The sequence below is a fragment of the Bacillus rossius genome, chromosome 15 (genome assembly GCF_032445375.1).
Source record: "Bacillus rossius redtenbacheri isolate Brsri chromosome 15, Brsri_v3, whole genome shotgun sequence".
Classification (NCBI taxonomy): domain Eukaryota; kingdom Metazoa; phylum Arthropoda; class Insecta; order Phasmatodea; family Bacillidae; genus Bacillus; species Bacillus rossius.
This window is the reverse complement of record NC_086342.1, coordinates 14789899-14807282: the sequence shown is the minus strand read 5'-3', so window position 1 is coordinate 14807282 and position 17384 is coordinate 14789899. Positions and strand designations below refer to the sequence as shown.

The following is a 17384-nucleotide window of genomic DNA, read 5'->3' as shown; positions in this document are numbered from 1 at the left end:
CAAAATAAAAACACCGATTTCCAATTTTTGTTACAATTAATATTACAAATAATTAAATAGCGATGTCACTGCGATGTGCACAAATATTAAATAAAAACTTTCTGTAGTTGTGTACTCAAAGAATTACATGTTTAATAATCCCGATGATTTAATTAAGTTTCTGAGGATTTCGTTTGTATGAAATAAAACATTTATGCTCCTGCTCAGTCTTCAGAAACTGATCGATTCAAGGTCAGTACTATCATTACCTAAAATAATCGGCGATGTCAGTATGAAATGTACCTTTTAATTTGACATCTCCAACACTATAATTGATTTAGTACTTAATTTAAGATTTTGAAAATGCATATTTGCAAACAGTTGTTTGAATAGCTTTCCAGTATTGGCTGCGCATATTAAGCACGGTAAAACAAAAACAAAAAGCCAAAAGTGAAATAACAAGGTTAACTTTTCTGTGCCTTTAAAACCAAATAAATAAAATGTTAAACAATAACTTCATGCTTGTATGCACACACATGTTTTTAACGAAACACACTCTCACATTTATTTCAAAATAACTTTAAAATCGACAGTGCAAGCTTTTTAGATATTTTTTTACTAGTCTATAGTTCTATATAATTATTGTACAGCGGGACTGTAAGTTTGTTTGCAGAAAATCAACTAAAAAATTGCCAGACTAGTTATACAAATTATATTTCACTATTATGAAATTACACAATTTATGCTGAACGAAGAACATAATAATACATAAATTTGTTCCTTACCGAGGTTAGATGTTACAACACGTACTGCACGTGTTAAGGACACACGAAACTACAGTAAACTCATGGAATAACATCATGTCAGTGTTAAGAAGACTGCCGATAGTCGCTCTACCACTCTGGTTCTGGGGTAGAGCGCCTGCCTTGTAACTTGTAGGACCCGGGTTCGCGCCCCGGCTCCTCCAAGGCGGATTGCCCAGACAAAATGGTGGCATTTTCTCTGGTAGGAATACAATCCCTTGTAACAAGTCAGGCTACCAAAGAAACGGTGGGTGTAACAGGAAAAAACCTTCCAGGTGGCTTCCAAATGGGGAGCCCGTTTCTTTTCTTGGGCTCCCCATGCGGTGGCCATTCCGGGGGTTTCTCGGGGGGAACGGAGTTTTGCAAAAATATTTTTTTTTTAGTTTTTAGTAACTGTAGCATTATCATTCCAACATTTTATAAATAAAGATCAAACAAACATTTAAAACATAAAAAAAATTTTGCTTTTGTACATAAATTATTTGAAATAAGTGTGTATCAGTCAGTGAGTTGTTGTATACCGATGTTGTGTGTTCAACCATTTATCGGTATATATTTTCTTGAAGTATTTATTATTGGCAGTTAAATATTAGTCACAAACTATTGATTACATAATACCTCTGTTATGTAGTGTTTATGATATATATATATATATATATATATATATAGTTGACATCACCATTATGTAAGGACTTTTCCTGAAATTTCAACACGATAAGCTTCCTACCTTGCATTCGTTCTTGCACAAACATTTTCAACATATATTTACTAAGTTTCATATAATATATTTTATTTCTGTTGCGGATTCATGGCTCAACAGCCAATGCGAGTAGAAAGAATAGAATGCAATTTTGGCAGGTCTACAGAATGGTTTATAATTTTTAATAATATTGTGGAAAGAAATTGTCGAGACATAACAATGCTCACGTTTATGTATTTCCTGCTTTTAAAAATTAATTATTATTTCTGACACTTATAGAATTAAGTGGCAATCAATGTTAGCCTAGTAAAAAAAATGTTTCGTGGGTAGAATAGGAAACTAAAAATATTTCATAACTCAAATTAATTTATGTGTTGAAGAACTGTGTTCATAAACTACCGGTCAGATTTCACGGGATAATCATTTGGTAGTTAATGTAGTTATTTGCTAACACTACCAATATAATGTCGGAACATCGCGAACTTTCATTGGATAAATTGACAGTAAGATTTCAATTGTAAACCTATTGTGCGCAGTCGTGTGCGTGGTATACGCATTAGTTTTTTTTATATTATTGTGAACTCAGCCTAATGGGTGTAAAACGTTGCACACTTAATAATTTCGAACTCTTGCGTGACTTTTTACACCCATTGTATTACACTTAATGTATTTCTTGTGAAAATATTTGTGACAAAACAGTTCAAGGGAGATATGGTGATAAAATATCAGGAATATCCCCTAAATAATAGTAGGGGGAATTTTTTTATTTTTATTTTAAATTTTAAGTTTTGTGTAATTACTAGAGACCAGAAAAATTCGCGGATTCCTTTCGAGACAGGCTGGAATCCAAACTCGTTTAGCTTAATGCTGCGTCAGTGATTGGACCGCAATTTACCTGAAGTACTCTGAGCCAGTGGCAAACACTCAACAAAAGAAGTATCGAATCATAAGAATCGCAGTAAACAGGTGTCCCGAGTCGGTAGCCAATGACCAGGTGATAGTTGCCCGAGTACATAGAGAATCGTGGAGTCTATCCTTGTGGTCATTGAAACCGCGAATTTTTCCAGTCCCTAGCAATTACATAGTGTAGATTATGTTTGAAGACGTTTGACGCAGTGTATTATTCCGAACACGAAAAGCAGGAGACTTGTGCTCGTTGTTGCAGTCGGACGGAGGCGTGGAGTACTTCAACACCATCGTGGTCCAGCCGCACCTGAAGCTGGTGACCAACCACGGCCGAGGCTTCCACATCCGGTGCCGGTACGACGCCAAGGACAAGACTATCTCCAACGACATGAACATCAGGTGAGACGCTCTAATCATGTTCCGTGGAAATCGCCGCGGACGCACCACAACGCCGAAATACCACAACGCTGAAATGCCAAATTGATAGAGACCTGAAAAATTCGCGGGTTCATTTCGTGTTATGCTAAAATTCAAATAATTATACATTAGTGCTGCTTCTGTCATTGGTTCACTGTTAATCTGGAAGACTGAGGGCCAATAAGAGACCCTCACTCATAGAAGTGTCGAATCACAGACCACCCAGTCGAGACGACTTTCAAGTCAGCAGCCAATGAACAGTTGGCATTTTTCCAAGTGTGTAGAGGATATTGGAGTCTATCCTGGAGGTCATTGAACCCGCGATTTTTTCCGGTCTCTACAAATTGACCACAACGCCGAAATACCACAACGCCGAAATGCCAAATTGACCACAACGCCGAAATACCAAATTGGCCACAACGCCGACAGCTAGAAAACTGCTGTGTACCACAACCCCGAATTACCACAACGTCGAAATACACTAACGCCGAAAAATGTCATTGCAGGACTGCCACAAAGGTTAGGTTCGGTTAAACTAGGTTAGGTTAGGTTAGGTTAGGCTAGGCTAGGCCTAGGCTAGGCTAGGCTAGGTTAAGTTAGGTTAGGTTAGGCTAGGATAGGCTAGCTTAAGTTAGGTTATATTACGCTAGGTTAGGTTAGGTAAGGTTAGGTTTGATTGTGGTATTTCGGCGTTAAGGCACATTTAAGAAACACACACAAATTCATTCAGTTGTTATTTCGGAGTTGTGGTACACAGCAGTTTTCTAGCTGTCGGCGTTGTGGTCAATTTTGACATTCGGCGTTATGGTATTTCGGCGTTGTGGTAACGACCCGATATCGCCATACGGGTTGTTCGCGAATTGCGGGGCATAAATTTGATGGGTTAATGGAGAAGGCAAAAAAAACATCTATCTGCCAAGAAACATAATACGTCCGGATTCGCAACGCTGCAAAAGTTACAAATGCAAACGGTAGCTCACAAAATTAAATTTCCCACGCATTAGGCGTCATTCCACACATAAAATAAAAATTCTGTACTTTTACAAAAGATTCCTTTGGAAAGCAGTAGTTGCCAAGAAGAAAGATACTGAACCGTGAACAACAAATGGCTATGGTTATTTTTTTTTTTGCAATTAATAAATACGTTTTTCGAGATAACACTTGAGTAGGTACCTATTAATTTCAAAAAATTGGCGCATGATTATATATTTTAATTGATGTTTCATTCAATCATTTTTTTAAACCATTGAAAATATAATAAAATAATCCATAACTGAAAAATAATTTGTTTTATTGTGCTTATTGATGTGCGCAGTTAATACTGACAAGACATTCAGGGAACAGTTTACTAATAATTTTAACTATTGGAGATACTGGGACAACACAAAGCATACATTTCCCGGGTAAGAAACCTAATACTGTATAACCGCAAACACTATTTTGTGGTGACGCTTTTTTTTTTTTAATGTACATGCATGGATTTACATGAGCAAGTCTCCCAATGAGTCTCCTGCAACCAGCTAGAGTCATTGTTGGAGATAATGAAATTTCGGGGATTCATTTAGTCGCAGGTTAGAATGCAGACCTTCGCACTCTGGCACTGTGCTCATGATTGGACCGCAATTATTTGGACACGCCCCTCTACGACCGTGAGCCAACGATGTTCAGCCAGGAGAGAAGTGAGAGAATCAGGCAGTACACAGTTAACAAGGATAAAATTGTTCTCGGTAATAAATAGAGACCGGAAAAATTCTCGGATTCATTTCGTGATATGTTAAATTTTAAATAATTATACCATTTGCTGCTTCTGCTATTCGTTCACTATTAATATGCAGGACTCTTGGCCAATTAGAGACCGTCAGTCATAGAAGTATCCAATCACAAGTTACCCACTTGAGGCACCTCAAATAATTCAACACCCAACATACAGGCGTCGTTTGCCCAAGTAGGCAGAGGATCATGGAGTCTATCCTGAAGGTCGTTGAAATCAACCAGTGGGTTGAGCACACCTTGTGACTAGGGGGCAGGAATTTTTCGCAAATAAATCTGAACGCTTATTAGACTGCAACAAGAGGTATGACCGCACCAGCGGTTTCTTCCTTGTGGTTGGCGGCCGTCTACGAGAGAAGTCGTCGCCTTGTTTGTTTGGGCCACTCCGCACCTAACAACTGTGATTAGTGTTGTTAACAATCGACGTGCACCATGAAGTAACTCGCCCGATCCCGTAACACAGACGATGCTAGTCTCGGAATACCGCACGCCTCTACCTTGTGACTATGTGTAGAGACCTGAAAAATTCGCGGGTTCATTTCGTGTTATGCTAAAATTCAAATAATTAAACCTTAGTGCTGCTTCTGTCATTTGTTCACTGTTAATCTGGAGGACTGAGGGCCAATTAGTAGAGACCTGTAAAATTCGCGATTTCAAATCCCTAAAGGATAGACTCCATGATCCTCTATGCACTCGTGCAAATACATCTGCTGATTGGTTACCGACTCGTAACACCTGTTGACTGTAATGATCGTGATTCGCTAATTCTTCTGTTAAAGATTTTTCATTGGCCCAGAGTCCTTCAGATAAACTGTGGCCCAATCACTGAAGCAAAATAATGTCAAAAGTATTTGGACTCTATCCTATCGCGAAATGAATCCGCGAATTTTACAGGTCTCTACCAATTAGAGACCCTCACTCATAGAAGTGTCGGATCACAGACACTCGGTCGAGACGACTCACAAGTCAGCAGCCAATGAACAGGTGGCATTTGCCCGAGTGTGTAGAGTATATTGGAGTCTATCCTGAAGTTCATTGAACCCGCGAATTTTTCCTGTCTCTACTTATTTGTTCGGGCTACTCCGCACCTAATAACTGTGATTGGTGGTGTTAACAATCGACGTGTACCTGGCATAAACACAGACGATGCTAGTCTTGGAAGACGCACGCCCCTACCTTGTGACTATGTGTAGAGACCGGAATAATTCGCGAGTTCATTTCGCGATAGGCTAAAATACAAATAGTTATACTACCTCAATGCAGCCTCTGTTATTGGCTCACAACTCACCTGGATGACTCTGGGCCAATGAGAAACACCCAACCAAAGCTGTATCGAATCACAGGCTGCTACGATGGGACGTCTCACAAGACAGCAGCCAATGAGTGGGTCACATTTGACCGAGTGTACGTAGAACTATGGAGTTCATCCTACAGGTCGTTGGAACCCGCAAATTTTTCCGGTCCCTAACTATGTGTAGAGACCCGGAAAATTCGCGGGTTCATTTCGTGTTATGCTAAAATTCAAATAATTATACCTGCTGCTTCTGTCATCGGTTCACTGTTAATCTGGAGTAATGAGGGCCAATTAGAGACCCTCGCTCAAAGAAGTGTCGAATCACAGACACTCGGTCGAGACGACTCACAAGTCAGCAGCCAATGAACAGGTGGCATTTGCCCGAGTGTGTAGAGGATATTGGAGTCTATCCTGGAGGTCACTGAACCCGCGAATTTTTCCTGTGTCTACTTATTTGTTTGGGCCACTCCGCACCTAATAACTGTGATTGACGTGTACCTGGAAGGAACTCGCCCGATCCCGAAGCACAGACGATGCTAGTCTCGGAACACGCACGAGAGACTGTGTGTCGCTGGGTTGTCGTCCGAGGGGGCGGAGGGAGGTAATCGGCGCGCCTTGTGATTGGCCCGCAGCATGCCGAACGCCATCCCGCTGCGGGCGAGCGCCCCGCGGCCCGGCTGCTCCATGAAGATCTACTCCGGCGACCCGGTGCTCAAGGCCGTGGCGGAGAACGTGAAGATCGGCGACCCGCTGTCGCTGGTGGTGTCCCTGGCGCGGCAGGACCTGTACGGCCTGCGCGTCACCGACTGCGTGGTGCGCGACGGCCTGGGCTGGAGCGAGCAGCGGCTCGTCGACGGCGAAGGGTGAGTTCTCCCTTCGAATATCGTATATATTATATATACTGTATAGAAGTCGCCAGCCCAGGTTAGAATTTCCAATACGGTTTGAGGTAGTTGGTTAATTCACCGCCGCAATCGCCACCATCTCTAAGGCATCGACTTGTTGGTGGTCCCTAGCGGACAAGTGTCGAACTCTTCAAACACGCCTTCCCCACCCCTCCCTCAAACAGGCGTTGTCCTCCACCCGCCCTTTACCACACCTCTCACCACCTACAGTTTTATATTACACAGCCACTATGAGTGCTAACTGGCAGCACGACGGGAAACGGCATAAGCCGCCCCCAAAAAGACCAGACCTGACCAAACCAATGCGGACTAAAAGTCCAAGTGCCCCACCCCCTGCATAGTAGAACTTCTACCACGCCCCACTCTTCTTCCAGGACCATCCTTCTATTCCTGTAATCCACCTGCTTGTAATAATGCATGACCTTTGCATCCCGCATGTATGTGCCCAGGGTTTTCCCTCTGTCTATGGAGGTTTTACCTGGGCCCAACTTATCTAGTTTTAGTCTAGAATTAAGAGTGAGGGGAGTTAGTCATGGCGAAAACGTCTGCCATGGCTGGCCAATCCCCTCCTAGCACATGATGCACGTGACCTTTTCTGCATGGTTAAAAACCCGCATGTTTAGAGCGTATAGGGCTTGCCCTGAGACGCACTTAGAGTCTTCCCTACCTAGACCCCTCCCTTACACACTTAGTTTTAACTTAGGTTAGGAAAAAAAAACCTACAGTTTTGTGACGCGCAAACTCCCGTTGAACGACCTTGAGCTGCAGTGAATGTTTGGTAGGGGGTGCGGGGGAATGACAGCGGGCGACAGTGCTGCGCTCTAACGTGTAAATAACAACCTAAGACGATACAGGGCGTTACGGCAGCGCACTGCAGCGGTGAAGTTCCCAAGCTGCTCATCATACGCTCCTGAAAAACGTAGAGTAAATCATATCCACTCGCGATTTCTATATACAGTATGTATATTCAAAGATTCTCCTCAACCTCTCTTATCCCGAGTCTTCCAATTACCCTCATTTCTCGCGGAACACCTCAGCTCTCGGCGTACGCATGTAACGTGTATAACGGTGCTGCTATATTTTTTCCTTCGAGGTTCATAGTTTTCGAAGTTTTTAATTGTGAAAGATTGTTCACATCAAACAAGGGCGTCGCCAGCCGATGGCTTGGGGTTGGGTGGGGGGGGCGATTTGTGGGAAAAGTATGTATTTTTTTGCATTTGGCTACACATATTTGAAGCTCTAGGGCTCTAGGGGGGGGGGCAATTGTCCCCCCTACACCCCCCCCCCCCCTGGCGACGCCCTTGACATCAAACTTCCCTTGCAGATGCCAACACATCCATGGCAGATAAAGGAAATTTTGTATGTGTTTATGTTGTTTAAAGGTGTTTAAAATTTGGGGGGGGGGGGGGGGGGGAATCAAATTATTTTTTTTTTTGACTTTCTTGTGGACAAACATAAGTATACGTAGGCCACGTGGCTTCTCACGTAGTTGAAATTGCAAGTGTTGTGACAGTTATATTTGTATTACCCAAAATAACATACTACGTCACTGATATTATGTTGTTTTTTTTTGTTTTTTTTTCCAAAATTCGGGGGAATACATTTCCCATATCCACCCCGCCCTTTTGTCCGCCACTATAGCTGTGATATTTATTGGGCATGAGTCCTGTAAAGCGGCTCATACACACGATGGTCTGGCTCGACGAGCCAGTCTCGCACACGCACGGGGGCCAGCTCAACGTGATGGTATGTCTGTCTCCCCAGGTGTCCGGTGGACGGGGAGATAATGGGCCCGTTCAGCTACAACCCGGCCAAGACGACGGCTGAGGTCAGCTTCCAGGCGCACAAGTTCCCGTACACTCCCTCCGTGTACTACCAGTGCAACGTGCAGCTGTGCTTCAAGGCGGGCGGGGGCTGCCAGGACGTGGTGAGTCCCGGTGGTTGGGTCCGTCGCAGGGGCGCAACAACAGGGGGGGGGGGCAAGGGTATTCCCCCCCCCCCTCTGAAACCTTGAAGTGGGGGCAAACAAAGTGCTGTATAATCAATTTTTAGATAGTAAAACTGCTTAAATAGCACCATTTTCCACCTTGAAATACAAATTTTCCCGGGGGAGGACCCCCGCTTCAATAGGGGGGATCGATGATTCTTTATAAAAAGGTATATTGTCCCCCCCTTTTGGAAATTTAGTTGTTGCGCCCCTGGGTCCGTGAACCACGCAGCCAACGTAACGTTAAAAGATGCAAAAAAAAAAGTTAAAAAACGACAAGGAGCAGTCCAGCGACCATCAATTTTTTGACGTGACAACGTCTAATAAATCGATGAACGCCGGCTGCACGCACGAAAAAGGATGACTCATTGTCCCGTTACGCACATTGTCCCGTTACGCTCATTGTACGCTTGCGCCGCATCTGTCTCTCTTCCACTCGATTGGAACAACCATCGAGAGTGCAAATAAAAGTAAATTTATAAATTAAATTGTAGATTTCATTTCACTCCTTCTTTGTATCCATACAAAAATAGTGATAATACAATTAAAAATTATTCAATTTTATTCATTAAAAAAATGCAATCATTTCATTAATGTTTTGTTATGACGTCACGTTAAACTAGCGTCCGTAAACCGACTTTACAGACAACAAATTTTTTTTTTTTTAGCATTATGCAAATATTATTCAGTGGATTTTGATGAAATTTAAATAATAAGACCAATTCGTTAATCTATGCTGTCATAATTTCTTGTGGCAAAAATTCCTTTCCGCGCGGATTCTCTTTGGCATTAGCTAATATTGGTTTGTTCTCCATTTTTTTAGATGTATAGTCATCTTGTTGTCCTTTTCCTGAGTATTTTTTCTTTTTCTACGACTACCAGAGAAAAAAAACAGTAATGGCGTCATTGTCCGGCCGATCTCCGAAGCACAGTCGGATGCATGGGCGTAGATATCGGAAAACCCCTCCATGTGGGTTAAGCCCACATGCGCTTAATGAAAATGATAAGAATGTTAATTCCGCAAGCCTCCCTGGGGATCCTCCTACAGACTTTCGCCCATGGTTTGAATGCACACTGGGTTCGCATGGGTATAAATTTAAGTTATGGTCTTTGGTGCATAGCCTATATATATATATCGATGGCTTAGAATGAAAAACTTGTACCTATCTCTTAAAATGCAAATTTTACAGCAGAGACAAAAAAAACCGCGCTACTGATATACGTGGTTTCTTTTTTTTTTTTTTCCTGATAAGAAAGCAGTAGGATGCACATTTTATTTCTTTCAGCCAAACATTTTGTGAGATACGAGGTTTTCCAGCCAAAAACATAAAAAAAAACTTATTTTCGTCCAAAACTTGAGATACGAGGTTTTCATTCCTAGCCATCTATACACACACACACACACACACACACACACACACACACACACACATACATATATATATATATATATATATATATATATATATATATATATATACACACACACACACATATACACACACACACACACATATGGCATTATGTCCAGAGAATTAGGTTAAGTGAGACGTGAGCGCTGAGGTGACGCCTGTGCCCCGCAGCCCCCCGACTGCAGCGCCGGGAAGGCCCTCCCGCTGCACCGCCGCCGCCGCGAGGAGACCAGCACCCTGCCGGACGGCAGCAGCCCCGCCACCATCGAGGTGTACAGCGGCCTTTACGTCAACGAGGCCACCGACCTCAGCAAGGCGGACATCCTGGACGACGTGTCCAGGGAGAAGGTGAGCCCCCCCCCCCCCCCCGGTCAGGGTGACTCCCCAGTCATAGTGTCTGCCCACCACCCAGACTGTTTCAGAGGCCACTCCAGTGTTTCAGGGGCACTGCGCAACCCGCGTCTACCTCATAACATTCAACGCTATTTTCATTTTGCTTGTAACTTACTAACTAATATAGATTTAGAAATGATGCTTGCTTGATATGTAAGACAACGATGCTCTTATCAAAGCCCCTTTCCTAAAAAAAAACGTGCATATATTATGGTTTTATACTAATCTTTACTAATATGCATAAGTGTATTGTCTAGGTTTGAACCATAACTTATGCACGTTTTTGAAGAAAGGGGCTTTGATAAGAGCATCGTTGTCTTACATATCAAGCAAGCATCATTTCTAAATCTATATTAGTTAGTAAGTTACAAGCAAAATGAAAATAGCGTTGAATGTTATGAGGTTGACGCGGGTTGCGTAGTGCCCCTGAAACACTGGAGTGGCCTCTTAAGCATTTTTTTTTACTAGTGACCCACCAGGGATCGTTCCTTAACCACATGGTTAGGGGCATGCATTTTTCGCGAAATGATCTGGAAGCCTATTAGACTGCAACAAGGTGTACCCACACCTGTGGTTTCTTCCTTGTGATTGGCGGCCGTCTGCAAGAGAAGTCACCGACTTATTTGACCGAGCCAATCAGTACGCGTTTTCTTCCTCATTGAATCACTGTGATTGGTGTTGTTACAATCGATATGTACCTGGGGGAGAAACTCGCCCAATCTCGAAACGCAGACGGTGCTATAGTTTTTTAACTTTCATCTAGTCACAAAATCTTTTCGCGAAATCTGCATGCCCCTACACATGGTTTATTTAAAACTTGCTGTACCTGTGATGATGTTCATGTAGGATTTAGGATCTCCATTAAATAGTTTTAAAGTGATGAGTGCAAAAACAAATATGTGCATCCTGAACGAACTACAGTCTGTCAAATAAAATTTCCCAGATTAATTTTTTTTATTAATAATTTACCTGTTTTGTATATTTATGAAAGACATTGTGAAAAAAAATACAGCCTCTGCCATCCTCTTAGCTGGCCTAGTTTTTGTTTCCAAAAACCTAATCATATTTCAGACTGTTTTTTGTTTTGCAAAGATTTTAAGAACCTTTTTTTCTGTCGTAACTAAAAATCAAAAGAGACGATACAGGGACCATATTAGCTGCTGTCTTGTGGTCACAAAATCAGGCATTTGCTTGCCATGGCACAACCAATAATTGTAGCGACTTCATACCGTTCCAGCTCACCAATAGAAATTTACCGAACATTCCTTCGACACTGCTGTCGCCTGTTGCCGCAGATTGAAAACGCATTAACCTCGGATCGTGCAAGTGAAGATAGTTTAGTCCCAGAATGTGTTGGCGCAACATTCAGAGCAATGACCGTTAGATTATTCTTTGGCGAAGATCATTGGATCGCGGATCGAATATCAGAATGGTTCAACTGGCCATTAGACCGATTGGCTCAGTGGGTACAGTTTCTGGCTGACATGCCACAGATCTCAGATTTGATTCCCAGCTGGGAAAATTTCCTTTTTTGATTCAGACTGGATGTTGTACAGCGATAGGCAAGGACCAGCCACCGCAGAATCAAGACATGCCATGCCATGGCGATGGTTAGGGGATCCAAAACCAGCCTCCGAGTCAATATAACACTCGTTATTACGGACTGGAAAAATTTTTGCTGGGACCCTGTCCTCTTGGATGAACTCAATCCAATGCAAACTCAAGCAAATATCTCTAGGGCATAGTCTCCTGTCTTGTGAGACATCTCAATTAGGTTTGTGATTCTTTACTGCTTAGTCAAGGTTTTTTCTTTTGCTCAGGGTTCTCCCTAAAAATAATGGTAGGTACTATGGGAGCTAAGGATTTCTCACTTTAAAGAAATTGTTCTCAAAATGTGTGTCCTAGAAGATTTCCTGGGTGCGCCTGTGGTATTCCAGAGGGTCCAGATATAAAAATAAATTTAGTTACTTTATTATACCATTTCATTATGGATATAGCACTCTTTTTGTTAACACATCAATTATAATGTTTTATTTCAATCCCTCCACAGATTTTGCCTGAACCATTATTTAGTTCAGTACGTACATCTTTGTATATGGTGCACTTACAATAAATTATTTGTAGACTTTTAAATTTTATTAACAGTTATTTTTCAATGTACTTTCATTATCAAGTACTCAAACAGATATGTCATAATTAATGATGTATCAAAACCCAATTTTCTTGAATCCGAATCTTGAATTTTAATTCCAAAGAGTATATCAACATTCCCTTAGAATCCGAATATAGGTCTGAAGAGTCAAAAATTAAATAACATATAAGAAATTAGAAATATATATAAACTATGGTGTTGAAACATTCAAACCTTTAAATGTTTTGTTTCACAAACTAATTTTACAGAGTCAATATATATTGTAATTTTATTTATATAATTGCATTTTAAAAGTACACTATCTTGGGTAATAGTAGCAGGATAGGTATGAAGGTAAAAACCGGTCTAGAAAGCTTCAGAGGTTATCAGTATTGAATTTTTGAATTTACTTTATTATTATTATTATTATTATTATTATTATTATTACATACCTTCATATTTTCTTCGAATTTTTTTTCCTCGAATACCGAATCCTAAGGATTTGATGGGATTTGAGGATTTTATTGGCCCATCCCAACTCATAACGAGATATCATAATTGGAAAAGGGGGGGGGGGGGGGGGGGGGGGAAGACAGGTTTTTCAGTTTTAGCCTGCAGCGAAGTGAATTTGCAGAATATTGTTCTTTGGTGGCCATTTCGACGAACGTGATCTTTGTTGCAGACACCGGACGACCCGAACAGCATCTGCATCTCGCAGAGGAACTTCGCGATAGGCATCGCCATAGCGGGGCTGGTGCTCATGCTCGCCGTCGTGGCGGCCATCTTGGTACTGCTCGCGAGGAGGCGCAAGAAGGGGGCGTCGACCACGGGCAGCTCCATATACAGCGGGCCCTACACGAACACCGCGTACAGCCACAGCAGCTAGGGCGGGGAGGGCGACCGCCCCTCCCCTCAGCCGCGACCCGCATTCTCTGTGCCAATTGTAACTGTGCGCGCCTGGGCGCATCCAACAGTGCTCGTTACACTCCATTCATATCTCTCAAGCCATGTTCCTCGTAGAATAACACTGTCACACCTCGGAATAAATACCAGCTTGAGACTGAATATTTCAAGATTCATCGCAGTTCTCATTTCGCAAAATTGAGTAAATACATCAAATGATTTTACGATTGGAGAAAAGAGCAAATCTTTGATATGCTTTAAGAGTTCAAAATATTAATTCAGAAACGTGAATGAAGTTAATGAGGATTGTTAAATGCCATGCAACGTCAAATGTATGTGAGGTCCAGATTTGGTTTTTTCTCAATTTTTTTTATAGTAAGGACTTGTAGAAAAGATAAAGAAGACTGAATGCTAAAAGTTGCATTGAAAACCAACAAAAAAAACTGGATTTTGTGAGTAATGTGTCTGCATTAAGGCGTGATTGTGATCATTACTTACGATTCAGCAAATGACTTGTGGTTACTAATGATTGTTTAAGAAGTGCTATGACTATTTTTTTTATTTTCCAGAGCAGATGTGTTTCTTAGTCATTTGGTGCTGCTTAAAAATAATTTGGCAAGTTTGTATATTACAAACAGACAGTATGTGTGTGTTTCATGACCCTTCTGAAATACTGAATTTGAGTTAAGTACTGCTCTACTTAGACACACAGTTGACTCCTGAAATTGGTGTTTTGAAACATTATATAAACTAAAAATATCTAAAAAAAAATTAAATGACAAGGTAAAATTTTACTAACCTATCAGTTCTTATAACTGTGTTATTTAACAGTATACTTGTGCTGCACTAATGTTCTGTGAAACATCGAGCACATATTCACAAGTGTATGATTTTATTTCCAGAGAACCTTGTCTAACATCTCTCGAAAACAATCTTCTGACTGAAATATCAGAAAATGATTGTGCAATTCACTCGTTAGTCACCAAAGGTCCTACGTTAATGTGAATTACTTACAGTGAATTAATTAAATTAAGGTTTTATATTATCTAGAACTGAATTTCTATGTCTATTTAACATGATGCTTAAGATTTGTCTAGAATAGGCTATATCATTACTCAGTTGCAAAATTTTTATAAGACAAGAATCATTGCTTTGGAGTTATAGTATAATTTACCAGGAAATAAAATCGAAATATCTTAAGATAAATTAGCAAAACCATTGTCAAAATTTAAGTTCTAGGTTGGTTTAAAATTTAGTTTGAAAGTGTTAATTTTTCAAATTTTCTGACGGATAGGTTTCATAAAAGTAAATAGTCGAGGGCCCTGCATAGTCTAGGACCGCCACTGGATTTAGGTTTGTGTTTAGGAAAGCACCGTAACTCGAGAAACAGCTAGACCATGAAACTCAATCAGTGTTCTTTGTTCAAAGGAAAATTGTAGACTGGCTTAAGCATCATAGCTGACCTGAGATATTAGGCAAGGTTCAACTAATCCCATGCGTAAATTGTTGTGATTGTTTTTGTATTTTAGTGATTACCGTATAAAAATATGTTTCTGATAATTATTAATGATTCATTAAAAGCGAAACTGTAATCATAAGTGAAAATGGCATTGCAACAATTCTAACTGTAAAAGCAGAACTGCATACATTTCATACACTGCTACATTAAGTCATGATGTTAGAGTAGCATTTTAAGGTGCAAAGTAATAATTTATAATACCCAAAATGTTGTCATTTCTTTGACAGAGTAATTAAACATTGGATTGCTATATGTAGTTTGTGAAGTATGAATGCTACAAGTTTTACTGAAAGTAATACCTATTTATGTGCTCATTTAACGTTAAGAAGGAAATGTTTTTTGCCAGGAGATTCTTCCAGGGTTGAGGGGATACTTTAATGCTCTTTTAAAGTTGGCAGTTTTAACATGGGTTGACATCTACTTTTCCCTCACGAAACTAATGGAAATTTAGATGGTAGGACGGCACTGGATCACAACTTCATTGCCTGTACAGAAACTACGCGGTCGCTGCAAACGTTGCTGTCAAATGTAAACCAAGAAGAAATATGTTACTTCTACATTCCTCGACTGTAACCAGGGATACGACTAGATGTTTCCACCCGGGTCAAAATCTCATTCCCCCCACCCCCCCTTTTTTTTTCAAACCAACCGAAACGAATCCTTTCCCGACAACACCTCATATCACCACCACATACTAATTTCGCTACTCCAAATATTTTTTTATTAAACACAGATGTTGAAAAAATAGATTAATTTTTAGTCATATCATTTTTAATACATTGCAAAATATTAGTTTTTAAATATTTGACTATATACATGTGTGTATCTTTCAATTCAGTTCATCTACCCTAGAATTATTTTTTTTATTCTTTTTTTAAAAAATACTACAATATTCAAGAAAATATCTAGTATAAACTACTTTGCCAGTTAATCCCCCTTCCCCCCCCCCCCCAAAAAAAAACTGTGGTGCCCAGGACACAAGCATCCCATCTGCCCCCTTCTAGTTACGTCCCTTACTGTAACTCTGTTATGAAACTATTTTTCTCATGGTTGATTTCACAGCAACTTAATAAGTGATTGTTTAAATGAAGTACTGGTCCTTTGCCACTGAAATGCAAGTTATTCTTGTTTTTTTTTTTTTTTTTGTGTAAATATGTGCTGTTTTGTACTGACTGGTTTTTAATGCTTAATATTTTGGCATGTTTTCTTAAAAAAAAATTTTTTAATGTTAGAGTTATAGAAATTTTACATTGAAGTACATATGTAGACCTTAATATTATTCACACAACCATTTTCAAATGATTTCCCATGCTTCAGAATAAAATATTTTCAATCATCTATTATAAAAGTTGTTTGGATTTAAATTTTTTTTTGTGATGTTTGTTAACAAAATAAAAGTAATAATTGTATTTGACAATTTAACAAATGGAACATTTAAATTTTTGTACCTGTTCTCACAGACTTAAAAATAATTTCAATGGAATATTTAATAAATGGAGAATTTTACTAATATATACTTATTGTACACAAATAAAATCAGCTCTGAAATATTTTCAACCAGCATATTAAAAAAAAGATAAAAAGGTGAAAATACTGTGAGAATACTTTTCAAAATGTTGTGGGATTGTATCTTAATGTTGGCTATACAAGAGTTATGTTATTGTTCTTAAAGTAGGTACATATGTAACATATTTGAAACTAGAGTGAACATCACAGAGTGGCTTATCATATTGTAATAAAAATAAAGCTTTTTAATTGTGACAATACTCAAAAGTTCTAAAAAAAACCTGAAAATAGCCAACGAAAAAAACTTTATGTATTGTAATGTGTAGTGATAGTTAGATATGTGAATTTTTTAATGAGCTATTCTGTTAAATGAAACTAATTTTGACAAAAATTAATTAAATAACTGGTGCTTATTATCATGCATTTTGTTTTTATTTCCTACCTGAAGAAAAAACACTTAGCATTTCACTTTTGTAAGAGTTTTGGTACCCAAAGGCTTCTTGGAATGTTTTTTTTTTTTTTTTTTTAATTAAATTTTGGATTGAATATAAAATTATTCACAAATATCAAATAACAAATATCAAATATCAAAAATTAATTTTAACATAGTGAAATTTTTTTTTTAAATTATTCATAGGAGTCCAAAAAAATTAATCTGAACTGGAGTTGGTGATAATTGTAAGTAAACAAAAAAAAAACCTGGAGATGCATTTTTTTCAAACCAATAACATTTCAGTTAAAATATTTTTATGTAGATCC

General features: G+C 39.6%; 1 protein-coding gene across 3 annotated transcripts in view; it reads left to right on the top strand.

Moving 5' to 3' along the window:
- LOC134539252 (cuticlin-4) overlaps positions 1-17046 on the top strand; it is a 156534-nt gene extending 139488 nt beyond the window's left edge. For all 3 annotated transcript variants that reach the window (XM_063381067.1, XM_063381069.1, XM_063381068.1), the window contains exons 5-9: positions 2648-2787; positions 6502-6732; positions 8539-8701; positions 10345-10521; positions 13380-17046. In XM_063381067.1, coding sequence (XP_063237137.1) covers positions 2648-2787; positions 6502-6732; positions 8539-8701; positions 10345-10521; positions 13380-13583 — 915 coding nt within the window. In that variant the 3' untranslated portion in view covers positions 13584-17046. The remainder of the gene's footprint in view (positions 1-2647; positions 2788-6501; positions 6733-8538; positions 8702-10344; positions 10522-13379) is intronic.
- The last annotated feature ends 338 nt before the right edge of the window (positions 17047-17384 follow it).